Source organism: Neophocaena asiaeorientalis, unplaced genomic scaffold (assembly GCF_003031525.2).
Source record: "Neophocaena asiaeorientalis asiaeorientalis breed wild unplaced genomic scaffold, Neophocaena_asiaeorientalis_V1.1 scaffold40, whole genome shotgun sequence".
NCBI classification, from domain to species: Eukaryota; Metazoa; Chordata; class Mammalia; order Artiodactyla; family Phocoenidae; genus Neophocaena; species Neophocaena asiaeorientalis.
This window is the reverse complement of record NW_020185335.1, coordinates 2,375,786-2,396,409: the sequence shown is the minus strand read 5'-3', so window position 1 is coordinate 2,396,409 and position 20,624 is coordinate 2,375,786. Positions and strand designations below refer to the sequence as shown.

Sequence of the window (20,624 nt, the reverse complement as noted above, 5' to 3'; positions counted from 1 at the left end):
AATAAGCATACTAACAAGTCTGTAGCCAAATGGCTTCAAATTAAATACAAGGAAGCATTTCCAGTTATAGAGACATTTAAAAAGTGTTTTCTGGAAGTGCGGGGCTGAGCTCAGGAACAGTTCAGTAAGGAGATCTCTGAAGCATCTCCCTGAACTGGGATTATAGTCAATACATTGGCTTGTTTACCAAACTACATGTATATTGTGTTTCTAAATCAACAAAAAGATTATAATAAAGAGGAAGTGGGGATGAGAATAACATAGTTCCATGCAGTTGAACCATTTAAATCTCTGCTTCTGGTGATCATTTTCAAAGGCATGTTGCCAAAATAAGGCCACTGCCTATTAACACATAGGCAGAGCTGTGTTTTCAGTGACAGTTCCACAATCTACTCACCATGCATGCCTTGAATAATGCGGGGATTAAGGACTGGTTAGACAGGTTGAGAATCCTGAGGGAGTCCTTCAGGACGTAGATATTGCCAAAATCAACCTGAGTGGGATGTACGTAGATAACTGGGCCTTCTCCAATGCTCCTTAAGTGACATACCTGCGTTCCATGTAAGAGAAAGAACACAGGAATGGCTGAAAATGGCTGGCCTTTAAAATCAAATTAAAACAGAAGCTTTTAAGCATCCCTTTATAAAAAGCAGGGACATAAAAGGGTGCTTATTAGAACTGACATCCCTTCTCCCTGGTACTCTGCAGTCAAAGGTCACAGGGATGGCCATGCTGATCAGACCTGGAATTCCTCCCTTAAAAGAATGATCCACTTCCCTGGGTCAGTCCAGAGCCGTGCACCCGAGGGGAAACCAGAATAATGGTCCTTGATATGCCACCCAGCACTACAGCCTCAAGAACACTTAGAGGTTAAGGACCAGCACTTCAGAGTTGGATGTGGCTGGACTGAGTCTCAGTTCTGCTGTTGTATTAGCAACACTGAGCAAAGTTGTGCAGGCTGGGAACTGAAACCCACCTTGCTCTCCTCCCCTTGCCCTGTGCCCTCGGCCAGGCACTGTGTCTGCCCAAGGAAGGGGGTCTTTCTCTTTCATAAAAAGTGCCCTGCACTTTCATAAAGTGCTTCCTGCTCAGCAAGCTACCCTCTCATGTGCTGCATCTGTGCAGGGCAGGCACACTGTTGGCTAGAAGGGTACCTGGACTGTGGCACCTTTCAGTTGGCCTGCCTTAGTGATGTTGCTTTATAAGTCAGGTGGCTTACCTATGGCATCTTATATGGAAGACATAAAAGCAAAATCTGGGTATATTATACTCTCTGAGCAATCAGAATCACTTCAAACAAATGTATGTTGACATCACCCAGCTTCCAAGTAAACCCGACGTCTAGGAATTCACAGTCTGTTGGGCAACTTCCTTCAAGATTCAAGATTCATCCTTCGATTCAGCTCAAGCAGCAGAGAGATTTCCATGTCTCTCTCTTCCCAGGCTTGGAGAAAGACTAAGACTTTCAGTAGGCTAATTTGGGATATAAGTCCAATTATAGAATATGTTATAGCATATAGTTGTATATATATCCAATAACCTACAGGAAAAGATCTGGTGAGCAGTGAGTAAAACCAATCTCAGAGCCCACATGTAGCAAGCTAGGGGTACCCAGCTTTGTACTAGGAACAACTGAGGAGGGTGTTAAACATACAGATGTGCTGGTCCTCTTCCCTCAGAGATTCTGATTTAATAGGTCTGGAGAGGGGTCAAGTGTGTCTCTGTGTGTGAGAAAAATCAATTGCTATAAAGCACCACTTTTAGATGTAACCACAAACAGATTCCCGAAGTAACAGCCCTGGTATTTTACCACTGCAGAGTGAAAATGAAAAACTCTAGAACTACCAACAACTAGAGGATATGCAAATATGTTGAGTGCCTTACATACGAAGGCTGGAATGTCCGGCAAGTATGGCAATTATAACTACAATTCTGAAAATTGGCTCTCACCATAGGGGGGTCCTGGCTCCCGAAGGTCGAGATGTACACTGTGGACCTGTACTCCCCAAGGACTTGGGTCTCCAGGGCCAGAGGTATGTGAACGGTGCTGTTGGGGGGGATGACCCCACAGGGGGTGGGACTAGACAGCAACACAGCTGGTGCATCCTGATATACCTGGTGGGACAGAGAAGCCAGAAGGATAAGCAAGCCCCAGGCTCAGTATGAAATCAACAGCATGTTAGATCATTTTGAAACAAGCGTTGTCCTGAGTCTGTGGAGGGCTTTTAGAATTGAATCATCATTAAAGCAAGTGAATGGAGATGAGCACCCCAATTCAGCCAGAAGGAACTCTGGCTAAGTGAGGTGTGCATAAGGCCCCAAATGCAAAGTGTGCAACCCAGCAAAGTGCAGAAATCATCCACAATGTGAGTTAGTTCAGGGCAACAGCTTCCCACGGCCAAATTTCTTAAAACTGGCCTTCCGCACCTTCATGCTTTATTCCCCATCCACTTCACCCCTTTGCGCTTCATTGGTAGAGGCCACTGGCATTTCCTGAACGCATGACACTGTTTCCACCTCCAACCCTTTGCACTTGTGGTTACTCTTCCTGGAATGCCCACACCCTCTGACCTGCCTGCACACTCATCCTTATACCCCCAGGGATGCCCAGTGCCCCAGAGTCTGGGCGCTTGCTCTGTCCTCAGGGAGCATCCTTCCGTCCCTTTCCTCACCACGCACTATCAACGCGTCCATCTTCTCCAAGGACTAGAAACTTCTTAGGGCACGACCTGGGTCTCTCCTCAAGATGTGCCCACTTTCTGGCCCAAAATACATGCTCAATACACGTTTGTTTGTTTTTGGTTTGTTTTTTAATATTTATTTATTTGGCTGTGCCGGGTCTTAGTTGTGGCATGCAGGATCTTTTTAGTTGTGGCATGCAGGATCTAGTTCCTGACCAGGGATCTAACCCAGGCCCCCTGCATTGGGAGCACAGAGTCTTAACCACTGGACCACCAGGAAGCCCCAGTACATGTTTTTTAAATGGGGAAAGAGTTAGGTGAATGAATGAAGGAATGTTGTCCACTGTTTACGAACATACGTTCCTAAGAACCCTGTTCTGAAGCATATTACTAAGCATTTATGCAACAACAACAACAAATAAAACTTTAAAAATCCCATGGTCGAATAAGCTTGAGTAACTGGGAAACACTTCTCAGAGCGTCGGCTCCTGGAGGGAAGGACCGAGCGTTTCACTAGTCCGGGACACACCGTGGTCTTTCCGCACCTGGTCTGGTCCAGCTTGGCCTAATCTAACTCAGCCTCCCTCAGCAGCAGTGCTCCGCCTGGCCTTCCTGGACCCCGAGGCCAAAGGAAAATCAGTAATACTGATTCCACCTTTATCTAACATTTTGATATCTTACTTATCATGGATTTTTTGTATTAGTTTTGATTTCTTCAAGTGTAGCATGAAAACATTATCATAGACTATCTTGATTACTGAGTGTTTTGGCTCTCCCCTAAATTTTGTGCTTGAAGCAAGTGCCTCACCCTTTTCCCAGCCCAGCTGTGTACAAACAGCTTCCCTATCAGCCTGGGTGACTCAGGCTCTGCTCTGAGTTCTTGAGATGACCGTGCATTCTGCAGGGCGAGCCTGTTCGGCTGTTGAACACTTGAAAGTTAGAAAAGTTGTCTCCTGTCACCCCCATTCGTGGCTTCTGGTTTTGTCTGAGAGACACCCACAGAATGACTCGAATTCCCTTTTTTACACAGTAGACCTTTGACTAGTGGGAACTATTTCATCCCAGCTAATTCTCTGTTCCAGTTTAGACTTTGTGCTTGTTCCTCATATGACTTGGATTTCCAGATGACAGAGACTGACATTCTCGTTACTCCAAACAGAATTCTTCTTTTTTTTTTTTAAGTTGCCATTAAAAAAATACCCTGTCAAGATCTGAAGACAACATTCCAGCACCGCTTTGATGTGTGGCTCTCTCCTTCCTTTAGCTGTGGAACACTGTGTTTCTCCGATGCAGCCCAAACCTGCCTTGGTTCTGTGGCCTCAACACCAGTCTTTTGGAAGGCCAATGGCACTATCCATTGCTCCATGGAGTCACCTCACTGGTCTTTTAACTTATTTTGAACTTACAGCCAAATGAAACCCCCATTTGATTTTTTGCATTTATTTTTATTAGAGTACTACTTACAGAAATGAATTTTAAACCCAAATTCATCCTTGGTAAAGTGCCCCTCATTAGTCACCTTTCATTACTCTAGTCTATACAGATCTTTTTGAATCTTTTTTCCATCTATGTTTAATGGCTTAGTCTCCCACCTAGCTAGGTGTAATGGCATGTGGGCAGATCCATTTCATAAAGCATTAAGAAACAGTTCCTCCTTTCTCTTTCCTATATTATCTCTAGCCTTCCGGTCAAACAAGTTCATTTATAAATATTGCATTACCATATCTTAGTGATTCTGTTCAAGTCACAGCCATAGACATAAATGAAAACTTCTAGCTCTGCCTCATTTCCCATGCATGGTTAGTGCACAGGCAGTAATTTGCAGGTGCAACTTCTGCATGCTGCCCTAATTGACCCTTTCTCCTCTTTATAGAAGGCAATTACCCTGGGAAATTAACAACTGTTTCCACCTGCAGCTGCTCACTCATACAGGTGGCAATCCAGCTATAGCTTTATAACCCCATCTCCAGGTTATCCCACGGTTAAAAATTAGAATTACACACAGTCATGTGCTCAGGAATATGGCTCTTTCAAAGGTCTTCTCTTTCTCACTGAAGGAATCCAACTGAAGAAAAATCAACATTGAAAAGGGATAGAGGGGCTTCCCTGGTGGCGCAGTGGTTAAGAGTCCGCCTGCCGATGCAGGGGACATGGGTTCGTGCCCCGATCCGGGAAGATCCCACATGCCGCGTGAGCGGCTGGGCCCGTGAGCCATGGCCACTGAGCCTGCGCGTCCGGAGCCTGGGCTCCGCAACGGGAGAGGCCACCAACACTGAGAGGCCCGCGTACGGCCCAAAAAAAAAAAAAAAAAAAAAAAAAAATCCAAAAAAAAAAAAAAAAAAAAAAGATAGAGTAACTCACCTGAGGCAGGACCTGATAGCATCCTGGGAGGTTGTTATGATTGACAAGCTGGATCGTTTTCTCATATGGATACTTCAGGAAGCAGCGCCCAAAGTTCACCTCTGTATTAACCACGTGGAGAGTAGGTACAATACACCTGCTCGAAGGAAGGAGTCCATTAAATAATTCAAAAGGATGGAGGGAGAGCTTGTTTATACATGGAGGACACAGAGTCCCAAGTTAAACACATTTGTCACTGTCACACAGTAGTTTTCCTCTAATAACTACATTAATCATTTTCAAATCTTCTCTCCTGTCATCCCTCTCCCTAAGCCCCCAATCACCACTTTTTAATCAAAAAAGGGCTAGAAGGAGGACTCCTTAAACACTGTCTTCTGTGGGTAATGACTAACGTTTCCATTGTTTTTCATATTTGGCCTTCCTTTGGCAAAGAGACTCCACAGCACAAATTCCTTAGGGTTGTGGATCTGTTTCTATGACAAACAGGGCCAATGCCACCGGCATGAGGTCCTGACTAGCTGTGACACTTTGGACCAGTCAGAGTCCCCCGAAGACTAGCAACAGCTCACACCACCTAACTAATGGTAATAATTCTAATTCCTATGCAGAACAGCTACCTTGGATCAGTAGGCTCAGGCAGCTGCTCGACCCAAAACTGGCACTGTGACAGTGCTGCTCAGTGCAGAGGGGGTGTGATGGGGGAGAGGCAGGGAGGAGTGGAAGGCCTGTGTGTGCAGCTGGCCTAGTACTAGGTGACTTGGGTTTTATTCTGTGTCTGTTAAGTCTTGAAGTCTGCCCTGCCCTACTGCACTATGACAATATAGTGCAGTGCTGAGGGGTGCTAGCGTTTGAATCCGTCAGAGCCAGGTTCAAGTACTGACCTTACCAAGTACAGCCTTGAGCAAGCTGCTCTCCCTCCCAGAGTCCTGTTCTGCTCATAGGTAAAATGAAGGTAATTTTAGAGATTGATGTTAGCATCATTAACTCTTCTTAGGGAAACACAGAAGACGGTGTGAATGAAGGGTATGGCACGGAGCCGCACGATGGCTCGGGAAGAGATGATGAGCCTGTGGTGGTGGGTGTCGCCAGCCATACTGCTGGCTCTCTGGGAGAATTACTTTAGGGAGCACGTTCTAAAAGCAGCTCTTCTGTTGAGAGTCTCTGAGCAGTTCTTACAGACTGCACCAAAAGCAGTGACATGAAAGAGTCTTGTTGACCTCAAAGTTTGGGTTTAGCACAAGATGACTGTTCATTTTTAGCTAGAGTGGAAGTTGTCAGTTGACCCAATGATTTCGGTAAAGCTTATCCTTTACTACTTGAAACACTGTGGCTGAGAGGACTGATAGTATTTGACTGGGTCACAGAGAATACATGGTAGGAAACCCATAGCCTCCTAGAACCACCCCTCCCCTTTTTCTTAAAAATTCAGGATTTTCTATTGAGAGCTGCAGGGAAGAGGGGCTGGAAAGTATCAGAATAAACCCACATAGAAAATACACGCAAGACTAGACAAAAAGTCAAACTTCGGGACAGAGAGGACCAGATGGAAGAGTTTTCACTGTTTTTAAACAAACAGTTAGGTCTCCGGAGGGAATACTAAGCAGAATTTGACCTTATTTTAGGGCTGCCCTGTGACTTCACTCAAACCCAAGACACAGGAAATGGTGCCAGTTATCATGGCCCCACCAACCAGTTCGGCTGCACACTCTTTAAGGCGCATCTTCCTAAGATTCATGGAAGTGCTAAATTCTAGGGATTGGAATACTGTCAGAGTTTCAGTAAGTACCTTTCTCTATTTCCTTCAGATGGTATTTTCATATACACTCTCAAGTTCCAGATCTGGGTATTTGTTTGCTTTGGCAAGAGTGTGGCCAACGATTTTATTTAGGATCACTGTCATCATCAGTAAGTGACATACCACCCTCGGAAAGACTGTAACTTAGTGGAGGAGACCCAGTCCACAAATGGCAGAGCCAGGATCTTAACCTGACTCCAGAGCCCACTGCTGCCTCTATTAAAACGGAGAGACAAGTTGGTGACGGTTCTGAGGAGTTTGTGATGTTAGCGGGGGCCTCATTTTGGGGGCCGCCTGCAGCCTCCCTTAAAGGCATAATGACAGAGTCCAGGAGCAGGATCTTCCACTGCAGGGCTGCGAGCCTCACCCTTTCAGCTGCAGAACTCTGGGGTACTATCTTTAAAGATAACAATAAGAAACAGCAACTGTTCACCTCTTCCTGCTAAAACCTTGTCAGTTATACACACGGCAAGTCAGACCCATTAAAGAGCACTATTATTCTTAACACTGCAAAACACACGCATCCCTCCTCTTATCTCCACCAAAGGTGCATTTGCTGTTCTAAAGCTTTGTCACTCAAATATCAGATTTAGCTTCCTCTCCCAGGAAAGCAGAACAAACGCAGTGTGAACTGCTTGTAGGCGTGCTGCCTTCTGGAGAAAGAGCCCATTACTGGCGGCTCAGGGAAGACTGGGGAAGAGAAAGCAGGTGAGTGCAATACCTCGCTGTAATTAAGAGCGCCAGCACTTCTTCCCCGATGCCCTCCACGTCCACCACCAAGGCCAGCTCATATTTCTGCACAGTGTTGGAGCATAAGGTCACCTGGAAAGAACAAGGTGAAAAACTGCTCTTCTCAAAGGCCAGCTCTCCCTCCGCACAGAGGAGAAAGGGGCCAAGGGAGGACCACATTAATGAATGCAGTTTCTAACTACTTTATTAGGGGATGTGTGGCATTTTACATTTTTAGTTAAACAAGCTATGTTTTGGGGTTACTGCATGCTGAGTTTTTTTCAAAGGCCAGGTTAGAAACCACCAAATGGCTTTTGGTACAATAGGTTTGCTGGTTTCCAAGGGGGTCGTATCAAAGGAGTCATACACCTGCACGAGGGGAAACAGGGCCCTGAAGGATATGCAACATCAAACAAACTTTAATTACTGCAATTTAAATTGATCTCTACGACTCTGGGCTATATAAATTACGAAAATTCAATACACCAATAAAACACTACAGCTAGATTTCTCTTATGGCAAAATAAATGTCAGTTATAGAAATGGCATAAGAAATCAACTAGATAGCCTTTTTTTTTTTTTTTTAACCAAAATCTTGTTGTTCCTCCCCACCTCCCATATTCATTATTAGAGAAGAAAATAAGAAGCTCCAAAGAAAGGTCAATCCAAGGACAGTATCTGGCCAGTATATTTTACCCTATGTTTTTATTTACTGTTGTGAAACCTGACATTTAGGCTTTTGAAGCATTGTTGCAATTTTTAATTGTCTTAAAATGATTTGTACTGGAAGAGATACTTGTAAGTGTAGAAAACAGCTTCTGGCGTAGGTTACAGCTTTTCTATCTATAAATTATGCATCAGGTACTAATTAAAATTGTTTTGGTTGGAAAGGGAATTGTTGGATGCAAATTTTTAAGTCCACACAGACGTGGTTAAAGTGCAGATCAGGAGAGAAAACTGAGGCTTGGAGAAAGCTTTTCAAAATACAAAGGAAAAATAAAGCAAAGAGGGGGGTCATTGATTTGGAAGGAAAACTTGTCAGATTTGGAGACAAGCAGCTGTCCCAGTACACAGATTCCTGGAGTGACTCTAACCCTTATTTATGTCTCTGAGCTATGGTTAGAACAAGTGGTTCTGGCAGAAGGCTCCTAGATAGATGCTCTGTCTTCTAAAACCTTCCTGTACTAATCTGGGAGAAGCCCCCCAAAAGGGGGGGAATGGTAGGTAATATGTAAGCTAAGCATTACTAAGTAAAAAATAAATTAACTCATTGCAGCTGCACTTCTTCCTGGGCAAGCCACAGTTAGCAACTGCTCTGATCTGAAGGATTGTGTCCCCACCTCTGGCCCCAAATTCACATGCTGAAATCTTAACTCACAATGTGATAGTATTAGGAGGTGAGGCCCTTGGGAGGTGATGAGGTCATGAGGGTGGGGCCCTCGTGAGCAGGATGAGCGCCTTTATAAAATAGGCCCCGGAGAGCTCCCTTGTCCCTTCATCATGTAAGGATACAAGGAGATGTCGGCAGTCTGCCACCTGAAAAACGGCCTTCACCAAAACCCTACCACGCTGGCACCCTGACCTCGCACTTCCAGCTTCCAGATTGTAAAGAATAAATTTCTGATGTTTACAAGCTATCCAGTCTCTGGTATTTTGTAGTAGCAGCCCAAACAGACTGAGAGAGCAACACTGGGAAATTACAACGATGTGTGAGATCAAACCTCACTGGATCCGTGGAGAAGCCCTTAGAAGAGCTGAAAACTCCCAGAATAGATTTAGGATGAGTAGATTCATGGTGAGATATTATGAAGCATTAAAAGCAAATCTGGGGGATAAAACCATAGCTGAATTAAATATTCAAAGGTAATGACTAAAGAGAAAACTATAACCTTAGCTATGAAGTCTTATTTTTTTTCCTTTTCCAGAAAAGATCAAATCATTTAAATTTAGCAGCCTTCAGTATTGCTAGACCTAACTGTTTGGAGAAGCAAAAGTAAGTGAGGGAAGACAGCTAAAATCTTTCTCAGTTAGCTGTGAAATAATTCTGCTGGTGGCACTGTGAGGCCATAAGCAAAGCATCACACTGTGGACCTTAATATAAAGCACGGTTAGGAATATCACACCCACATTCACCATGAAGCTCAGATTCAGATTAAAAATATGAATAAACTGGATATCATCTGTGGCATAAATCTGGATACTTAGTGGTATAAATGATGTGAGTCTAACGCAGGACCTAATTATCAACGAGTTATTAAATATTTTTATGTTAGTACTGATAGGCGTACTATCTGTTTAGAGCAGTGGTTTCAGCAGAAATTGCTAGAATCCACTGTTATGGTAAAGGCAATGCATTTAGATTGATGGAAACCCACTGGAGCAGTGTCAGCGCTTTTGCCCAATATATTTGGTCTGGTTTCTTTTGCTACAGTAGTTTATTTCCTTATAGAAATAGACTCACTTTTCTACGTGAATTAGAGGCACTCCCTCCCATTGACACTGGGCATATAAAGCAAACTCTAGATGTGGTCCCAATAACTATTTGACAGTTCAGCTGCTTGGCCACATGTGCTAGAAGGCTGTGCACTTTACCCTGATAGCAGCAAATCCTTGGGAGCGAATGGTGCCACAGTTGGGGGTGACAGTGAATTCCTTTGGTCTCATTACAGGTATTTCATCCTTGTTCCAATACGATTTTTTGTTGTCTGAATACTGCTCCCAACTTGAAATGCTTTTATGGCCAACACCATCCCCAGGCACACGCAGTTTGAAGGTCATGGGGACCAAGGAGGTATTATTGAGGGAACATATCAAGGTATGAGGAAACCCTGGAAAACAAAATGTAAGGTGAGAAATAAAAGCCCCACAAGACCTTCCCTTTAACTTCAACCTCCCCTTGCACTGCCAAACCTCTTAAATGAATTGCCTATGCACTTCAACACTACTTGCTTAATCCAACTCTCCCCAGTATTGTTTTCAGTTGCACAATCAATAAATGTATTTCACTCATTCATTCATTCAGTGAATACTTACTATGCATTTACTATGTAACAACAATAGACATGAAACAAACGCCTCCATCAACATCCAGACCCCTCTCTAGAGGCAGTCTCTATAATCAGTTGGCTGAGTAATATTCTAGAAGCACATTGTACAACTAATTTTCATATAGAAATACAGATTTTTTCCCCAAAGAACAGAGTTATATTTGCTCTTTTTATTTGCCAGTGTGTGAAAGGAGAAGCCTCTGTAGTTTTGCCCGCTGTGTGACCCACAGCGTGCCAAGACATTATATAATTCATCCTAGACTTGTCTGAGGCTCATGTTCTCAGAGTCGATGACACAAAATAGAATAATAGCCTCTCCTGAGAGAGACTTTACGATCTACTTTTGAGCCAGCCAGAGACTAATACATCGGCTTTCGCCTCCCTTAGACAAAGCTGCTTTTTAATGTTATTTCTAGCCCTCCTACATTCAGTTCAGGGAGACTCATGTTCCTTTCCTAGAGATGTGGATCCTACTTGCCTGGTAAACAATAAACTGAACTCTGATTTTGGATTCCCTAGGTGGCCAATGTATCTGCTACCATTTTCAGAACAAGAATGATCTACACCCATAAGAGAATAAATATGCATATTCCTACTGGATGTAAACACTTCTCTTTCTATGTTGAACACTACTGTGATAAAATACAATTGGTCTCCTGGAGTAATTACTGCAGTACTGCTGGGGATATTTTGAACCGATCTACTTCACCCCATGTCTGAGCTTTTGTCTATACATTAGGACTGTTGGAAGAAACACATTCATGTCTCCTCTGTGATTCTGCACCTGCCAATCTACTTGGAAGAGATCTTTTATGGAAAAAGAACTGTCTGATTAAGGGCACTTGAAAGATTATTCTTGGAAATTCCAGAGGTATTTCTAGAAGGTCAGTTTCACAATCATGTGATCGCTACATTTGACTTTTCTGAACTTTCCCAACAATGACTCTTGTTTTACCTGACCATTTATGGGATAAATATTGTTCAAACATAGGGTGTATTATGGAAGTGGATCCTATAAAGATTCAGACAGGTCTTTCCAAACCATTGCCCAGACTACTTCCCTGAAGCTAGAAGTTTTTCTGAGAATAAAGCCAACTACAACCTCCTAACTAGAACAGTTCCTTGTACAACTACTTGTAATATCCCATATTGATTATCCAGGAGCCTGAAGAAAAGGGATATTATTTTATTAAAGCCTGAAGGCTCATTAACACAAATGTTATTCCTAGGTTTCTGGTTGCACCAAATCTGAATTACTACCCTATCTGTAGTCCAACTGAATGCAAGTAATTTACAGTGTAGACCTCTATACTCCCTTCTTTAGCACCTAGTACATAAAACAACAACAACACCACCACCACGTATGTGCCTTTTCTTGGAATAATTAACAACATGCTTGGCCAGAATGCCTCAAAGATACAAAGAGACGCCTTCATACCTCTCCTAGTACTTAAATAATGATTTAAAAGATGATAGTCTCATTGATTCTCATTCAATATGTGTATTGTCACCTGACCTGGAAAGCCCCTAAAAAGAAAGTAAACTTAAGGAAACTAGGGACAAAAGATCACAAGGCTGTAAAGGAAAAATTCCATTTCTGACAAAAGGTGGTACATTATTTGGAACATTATCTCTCTACTAAGAATGGACCCTAGCTAAGATGTGTGTTAAACTGATTCAGCAACACTCAAGACCAAAAATTAAATTACAATTAATAAGACTTTTGGGGATTCACGGGCTATTTTAGACAATGGATTCCTAATTTTTCTAGTAAAATAAAAATCTCCACAAAGCAAAGGGAAATGTGTTAGCAGAGCATTGTGCAAAACAGATGGTACTTTTGTAGCTGTCTACAGAAATAATTCACAATATGGGAGATCAATAAGCACAATTTTCACAATCCATTCTGAACATAAAAAATTCAGACTTAGAAAACAAACATTACCTAAAATTGGGATCCTCTGTTCCTGTCAATGGTCTCTGGCACACCAACTACGACGTGCCCCAAAGTATGAGCTCGTCTATGACAAAAATCTTATACCACAGGTCCCATCATAAAAGAGATGAGATAATTTCTGAATAAGCGTTGATAGCAAAATTTCTCTTCTGTAACTGGGGATGTGGCTGGCTTCTGCCTTACATTCTGCTATCATATTCCAGGAAAACTGTGCAGTGAGTTGTGGGTCTACATCATACTCCAAAGAACCTTTCAAATACAGATGGGCTGTGCCGAAATTATACAGTTAAAATATGTTGTTGTAATTGTCTGTAAATTCTTGATATGGATTTGAGCCTTCCTGTACAGAAAGGCCGCTGCCATAAATGTGACTAAGACATTGTACTCTATAACTTTCCCACCTAGGGAATACCAGCCTTACATAGAAGACTTATAAACAATCTTAGAGTGTGTTAACCATGTGATAAAAAAATTCACAATTACAATCCTTGGGAAATGTAGAACACAAAAATAGTATTTTTGGTCTTAAACTGGCCAAGTTCTCTGAGGCTCTTGGAGTTCTTTGGTGAAGAGTTTTACCTTTGGTTCTAATGTCTATCAGACCAGGTTAGCTCCCTCTACAACTCAGACTATTCACCCTAGGAAATAATAATTAGGGATTACAAGTCTTTTATCAATCTGAATCAAGCTTGCTTAATACAGACATAACTAAACATTGTCAAGAACAGTTCATCTATAAGTTCAAGAAATCTTCCCAAAAAACTCACCCTCAGAAACTCTCCCTCTTTCAACCTCAAAAAAAATATATATATATATATCAATAGTCTTCTTTAGAGCCTTCTAACAACTGACCCTGCAGTTAATTAAGAGGTGAGCCTGGGCTTCCCTGGTGGCACAGTGGTTGAGAGTCCGCCTGCTGATGCAGGGGACACGGGTTCGTGCCCCGGTCTGGGAGGATCCCACATGCCGCGGAGCAGCTGGGCCCGTGAGCTATGGCCGCTGAGCCTGCATGTCCGGAGCCTGTGCTCCGCAAAGAAAAAAAAAAAAGAGGTGAGCCTTTGGATAAAAAGACACCCAAAGAAACTGAATTACTTGCTGAAGACGTAGAAAATGACTCTTACTGGAGATCTTAAATGGAAGTTTGCTAAAAAAAAAAAAAAAAAACTGCCAGAAATTGATGACCATCAGCAACAGATTGCTATTCCAAGCTCCTCAGAACAAGCAGACTCTACATGAAATAGAAAGACTCTGCTCAAGAGTGATGGAACAAGATTTTGCTACATACCGGGCATTACTGATTCTCATACTTTTCCTTGTATACTTTCCTTCTTTATCATTCTGCCGTATTATTCTCTATTTACTTTCATAAAGTCATAACAACTCTGATATCCCCTATTGTGTCTCCCTTACTGTTAATGATAACTTATTCGGGTCTAGGCTTTGCCCATGCCTACTATAATATCTTCTGCCAACCCTTCTATGAACTTTCTATGATCATGACAATTAAGCTTTGGCCCTGACTCTCCACTTTACACTCTCCTAAAGTCAATTTAAATACTTCCCCTTGAGTAAAATACTGCTAGTTCATACCTGGCCATGGAAGAGACAACTATCATGTATATTTTTTGATGCTTATATTTATTTATCCCAACAACTCTAACCTCAAACCCTAACTTCTCTGTCCAATTATCCAATGGTCAGGTTCACTGAAAGCCTGGAGCCTTCCAAATTCCTTATTCTCATTCAGCAAATTCTTGTGCCTCCTGAAAAATAGTGACTTTGCAGACACTTATCCGGCCCATTTTGGTCTATCACCTGGCATAATACCAGTTATGACTTGGTCCGTTTTATTCTTTGACCAATCTGAGGAGTGATCAAAGCCTCAGTGTTCCTTCAGGGACAATCACCACCCAAATTCTGTAATTTAACTCTCTCATGATACTGTAGCTTCAGTCAAACTAATTAATTATTAGACAGGTCATCCAACAGCATTCACAGCCATACTTTAAATATTTTAGATGCCAACCAACAGTACTATTACCTTTCACCTACTTTATGGTATTTATAATATCCTAACATCATTGATCCCCACAGACCCTGATGCCAGATCTAGATCTTCATCTCTAAGCAAGTAAATGCCATGTCTCCAACACTAGCCTGTAAGAGATGCCTCTTCAGGAATGGGCCTTCTTGCCAATATGGGGACAATACTACCAACTTTAGTTAGCTTAACGTACTCCCCAGCTCTACAACAGTCTCTGAAGACCTCGTTTAACTCCACACAATATATCTGTCATCCTGAAATAACTAAAAAAGTCCTCCAGTTTCTGGCTGACTCCTGTAACAGTTGATTTCTCTTTTGAATCTGGAACTAACTATATACACTTCTTAGAGTATAGTTTCAAATAAATAACTCTCCTAAGAACCATGTTTCTTTGTGATAGGAGGCCAATCTACCTGGAGAAATAAGTGATACTTTGTGTTGGAGTCATGAGGACTTTAGTTCCAACTCTGGAATTTGAAAATATACCATAAGACAATTTTGAAAGATTATTACAAAACTGCCCCTAACTTTGGCCATTACAGTGAAGAATCCAGACGTGCTGCAAAGTAGCTTGAATTTACTGAACCGGGTGTTTTGAAAACCTTAGATTTCCTATTGGCAAGAAAAAGGGTATGTTTTTATTAACATTTCCTGTCATAATGCAGAGAAGATTAAGGAATGCACATCCAAACTAAAAGAAAAGGCAACTTGGGTTTTGAAGGTGGACTCAGGAGGGTAAGTTCTCGTATCTCAGACTTGGGAAATCTTGGGTCATGGCTCTGTAGTGTCTTCTAGCCTCTTATGTCATAAGAGTCTAGCTGCTGTATCATCATATAGTTCAGTAAGATATTATACAAAAGGAAAATAAACTATTTCTAATTTTCACCTAAGCTAGTTACCAAAACTTCTAGCTGGACCAACTATGAGGAACAGCTGTTGATTATTATCTCTAGAGCGAAAGAAAACTATGAATAAATTACCCAGTGATGGCCCTTCCTGTATCCTTAGGGATAAGAGAGGACCAAATGGAAGACTGTTACTGGAAAAACCTAACTAGCCTTGGAGCATGCATACATGGTTTTACCCATTGTGTGACCAAGAGCTTGCCAATATCAAATACAGCATTTTGAGTAAATCAGTGGCATCTTGGGGATACACATTTGCCATATTCCATGGAAATGTACTATTAGGGGCTTTGATGTTTTAAAATGTTTGGATTTTAGATAAAAGCATTTCAGATATTCATGGGGTTCGATAATTGGCTTATCATTGGCACAGTATTTACATTAACATGTCAGAGCTGAGCAATAGGGCACATTCTAGACAATAAGTCAGTGGAGATTTCTTGGAGCAACTGATTTGAGGTGCTTACTTTGACTTGTTTTTTCCCACCAGGGCCTACAATATAGGGCACATCTTCCAAATGTACTTGGACTGGACTCTGTGTTTAAATGCCTGTGGAAGGATATGCTGCTGTGGGCACCAGCTGCTCAGAGCTCTCCATGGACTCAGTCTGAAGTGTTTGGGGTACACTGCATGGGTCTTTGGGTACACACACTCCCCTCTTATTGTGCATCAGTCACAGTTACCCTTAAGTTGTAGGCCACTTTCATTTTCCTTCAAAAGAGTCTATCATTCAAATATGCCCTACAAATCTGTAACATCTCTCCAGCCATTTTCACATTCTACATGAACAGACATTCAACTTCATTTATATAGATTTTCCTATGGTATGTGCCTTACCCAATATAATGTAGATCAGGGTGGGAGCATTGTATAAATAAATATATTCTGAGTTTTAGAAACTTTCATAACACCCAAATGTTAAAGCAACTGATAAAGGCATTATGAATCAGCTTTTTCTAAAGAACTATTTTTCCCCAAGTTAGACAGGCCTACTTGAAATGAAGCAAGAGAACTGAAAGTTAAAATGGGAGACAATAGAGCAAAATGGAAAGAATTATGGAATAAAGATTTAGACTAGGGTTTCTCAATTTTTTAAAGTCATCACCTCCTAAAAAGAACCGCTGTGATAAATTAATTTTATATCAAGTCAAATCAGTTAATTAAATATGATTTAAATTAGACAATTTCTACCTAACAAGAGAAAATAAATACTAAGGAATAAGATTCTGTTGGGCAGGGTGGAACTTTGAAGGAACACAAACCATTGTTATATCTAAGTTTTTTCAACACCCAAGAGCCAATTTTTGCCTCTCTGGGGGCAACTCTCAACGCCCAAGTTGACAGTATATGATTTAGACAGATCTCAATTGAAATACTAATTCTGCCACTGCTGTGTGACCTTTGGGAGTGATTTAACTGTTCCAATGCTCAGTTCGTCCAGCTCTAAAATGGGGACCTTAAAGAGTGCCTTCTCCTAGGATTGCTAAAACGTTTAAATGTAGTACCGTATGTAATTACTTAGCAGTAACTGGACTACAAGAAAGAACCAATTAATGGGTAATTTTGCTGCCACTGTTGTTATTATCATTTTTATTATTGGGGAAGTTTAGATGGGAGAAAATGACTCAGGGAAGCAATTGAGTAAAAAGACTATACAAACATATAGAAGAGTCATCATTTTGCAGTGATAAAACACCTGAATTAAACCACCACCGAGCTCACAGGTATACTGAGAGCATCTCTGTGGAAAGGTTGCTGTGTAGCCAAAGTGGCAAATCAGAATCTGCATATAAATAGAATGTTCAGAATGTTAAGACAGTGGAATAAAGCATAAAGCTTTCTGTTGTGTTCCACTGCAGGAAGAGGGGGGACAGCCATGGCCTGACAACTACTAGTATCCAGGAGACACGGCTATAACATTCACCTATAAACTAGGAAACAGCACCAAAATTCTGCAGAGGAAGAACAATTCTAGACCCTCTTAGCTATTACCCACACAAAATGGTAAGAGAAGTTCTTTGTAAACTTTCCTCCTTCCATGTGGAGGGAAAAGCAATTCTTCTCAATGTCTAATTTAAAATGGAAAAGTACTCACCAAAGGAAACATCACCAAAATGCAGAGCAGGAACATTAAAACGGAAGGTAGGTCCAATGACACAGCCTCTGAAAGTAGGAATACAAGGTAAGGGAGTGGAAAGAGAATCCAGTGAATTCAAGGTAACAATCAAGAAGTGGGTAGAGGTAAGTACTGAAAACCATAATTTAGCGTTAACTCAATTACAGCATCATCTAGGACTTAAGGAAACTGTGAGATGGTGGTCTATCCCAATGGTTCTGAAAATTCCTTTTCCACTCTCAAACCTTTGGGTTTTAGCAAACGATGCTATGGTTAACTTACCACCATACTGCTATCAATGATGAGGCAGAGCAGACACATCACTGAACTAATGGCACAAAATGTTAATGTGGATGAGACACATATCATGAAAATTTATTAACTCAGGCAAGAAAAAATTATAGGTCTAATCATACAATAGACATCAAAGACTATCAATGATACCGGTATTCCTTGGCCCACACTTTTATAAAACTGTTTTAATCCAGTTCCTACCACCAACTAGCTGTGATCCTGGCCAATCACTTTACCTCTGTAGGCCTGAGTTTCTTTTCCTAACGTACAAAAGAGAAGACTGGAACAGGTGGCCTTTAAAGACTCTTTACCTGTTGTTGTTTTGTTTCCCTCTCATACAAGGCTCATGATCTTGGAGTGACACTCTTGCTTAAAATAAACAATAGGGAGATTCTACAGCTTCTAACTGACTTCGGTTGTGGTAGATAGCATAATGGTCCCCAAAGATGTCTATGTGCTAATCCCCACAATCTGTGAATATATTAGGTTACATGGCAAAGGGTAATTAAGGTGGCAGAAGGAATTAAGTTTGCTAATTAACTGATCTTGAGATAAGGGGATTAGCCTGAATTATCCAGGTGGGCTCAATGTAATCACAAAGGTCTTTAAAATTAGAACACAGGGACAGAAGAGGAGGCAGGAGTGAGGCAATGTGAGAAGGACTCAACCAGCCTTTGCTGGCTTTGAACACAGAGGAGGCAGACCATGAGCCAAAGACCGTGGGCAGCTTCAAGAAGCTGAACAAGGTTAGGAGATGAATTCTCCCCTAGAGCTTCCAGAAAGAAAGACAGCCCTGGCCAACACCTTGATTTTAGCGCAGTAAGACCTGTGTTGGACTTTAGATCTATAGAACTGTAAAATAATAAATCTGTATTGTTTTAAGCTACTATGTTTGTGGTAATTTATTAAGCAGCAATAGAAAACCAATATATCAGATATTTGTTTATTCTTGTCTTTCTCCGTGGTCCATGTCCCTAAAATCTCTAGACCAAAGGTAAGAACTGAAATAATTCCCCATCTATGTGCCAAGCTTTTAAAAGTTATAGACACACAAATACCAGAAACCTCACTAAGCATGAGCCTCCTAATTCACCCAGACCCTGATGTTGGTGATGTAGGTGTGTCACACCATGCTGAACACACTTGGTGCCCTAGTGATACTTCCGGCTGCTAGAGATCGGATGATAATGTGGTGAGAGGCTGTTGAAAGCCTGGGAGGAGAGATGACAACAAAGAATCAATGCAGCAAGTTTCAATTCTAAAAGCCTTTCCCAGACCATCTATTCTATTTCATGCTAATGATCCAAAGTGGTTTCAAAAGGAGCAGCTGGTACCTAGCAAGGAATTAGGATCCAGCTGAGATAAGTCAAAGGAGCCTACAGATTAGATACTTGGCTTGTAAAAGAAGTTCTGGCCGGGCCAAAGTAACAAATAGATCAAAAGTGTCTGAAATGCACAAAAGCCTACAGAAATAAGAAAGATCACAAAACTGCACAAAGCAGTCATTTAATCAGTGTAGAAGTAGAGAAAAACCAGAGTTAAATCACATTTGTTCAGAGGCACATGTAACTAGGGGAACTGCAGCTGAATACCAACTGGACTTAGATACTGTCACATTCATTCAAACAGGGATCCTGAACATTAAGATAGTCTCTGCCAAGACGGTGGGTGCCCTCCATCAAAGCAATGGTCTGCTAAAATTAGAATTTTAAAGACTAAGAGAGTGATTGAATTATGATGTTATGTGAAACGGGTTGAATGCGAAATATACTAGAGTTAAACTGTATAAAGTCACATATGTAAAAATAGGAGGGAACAGAACTGTTCCTGGGTAATTTTAAAAATCGCATTAACTTCACAGTGCTGTTTGTCCAACCACTTAAAATACGGTGTCATGCAGCTGGAGAAATCAACAGAAACAGCAACTGTTCTGATCTTTCAAGGCATACTAGTCAAAATTCTGTGGTGCTAAGGAAAGAAGATTACCCAACAATAAAAGAATAAGAAACAAAATTACAGAATCCACAATATTAACTTCATAGAGACTTCTTGGACCATAAGGCTCAAGAAAGAGTTCCTGGCAAAGTCGTAAGTAAAATCAGTATTCCTGTGTGGAGCCGGAAATAAATAATAAATTATACATGTATTTCACCCTTTATCATTAGACATTTATTTGTGACACTAGATATTTGCCAAGTTTTCGAAATTATTGTTTGTGGTTTGAAGCGCTAGAACACTTTGGACAAATGCAATTTAGACAAGAATATTTCTCTTAGCAATTTGTGATCAGTTTTAGGATGAACATAAGCATTCTCTCCACAGACTTTCCTTTCCTTTGAAAGAAACAAGGAATGAACATCCAAAATAAGAAAGTGGCATGGGAGTGGTGTGAATGGTAAGGTGCAGAGGATAAAACAAGAGACTTAACCTCCACAGAGCACCTGGAGTATTAACTAGTCCAAGTTTACTTGTAAGTTCCTAGGAGATTCCTAAGCCCTATTATTCACAGTGGAAAAACCAAGTAGACCCTAACCTATTCAGACATTGCTAGTGACTTGCGTTACTAGTTTGGGATCTTCAGGAGAAGAGATCAGAGGTTTAAAAAATTCACCCATGAAATGAATGAATTATAGGCTCCTGGAAATTAAAAAAAAATAACAGCCTCATTGAAATATAATTCACATGCTATACAAT

The 20,624-nt window shown here is 41.3% G+C and overlaps 1 protein-coding gene across 1 annotated transcript in view; it reads right to left on the bottom strand.

Annotated features, from left to right (window-relative positions):
• HYDIN (HYDIN axonemal central pair apparatus protein) overlaps positions 1–20,624 on the bottom strand; it is a 431,085-nt gene that overhangs the window by 211,912 nt on the left and 198,549 nt on the right. The window contains exons 14-19 of the mRNA XM_024735584.1: positions 17,616–17,683; positions 10,159–10,394; positions 7,559–7,659; positions 5,043–5,178; positions 1,951–2,115; positions 398–550 (exon numbers count right to left, since the gene is read on the bottom strand). Of these exons, the coding sequence (XP_024591352.1) occupies positions 398–550; positions 1,951–2,115; positions 5,043–5,178; positions 7,559–7,659; positions 10,159–10,394; positions 17,616–17,683 (859 nt within the window). The remainder of the gene's footprint in view (positions 1–397; positions 551–1,950; positions 2,116–5,042; positions 5,179–7,558; positions 7,660–10,158; positions 10,395–17,615; positions 17,684–20,624) is intronic.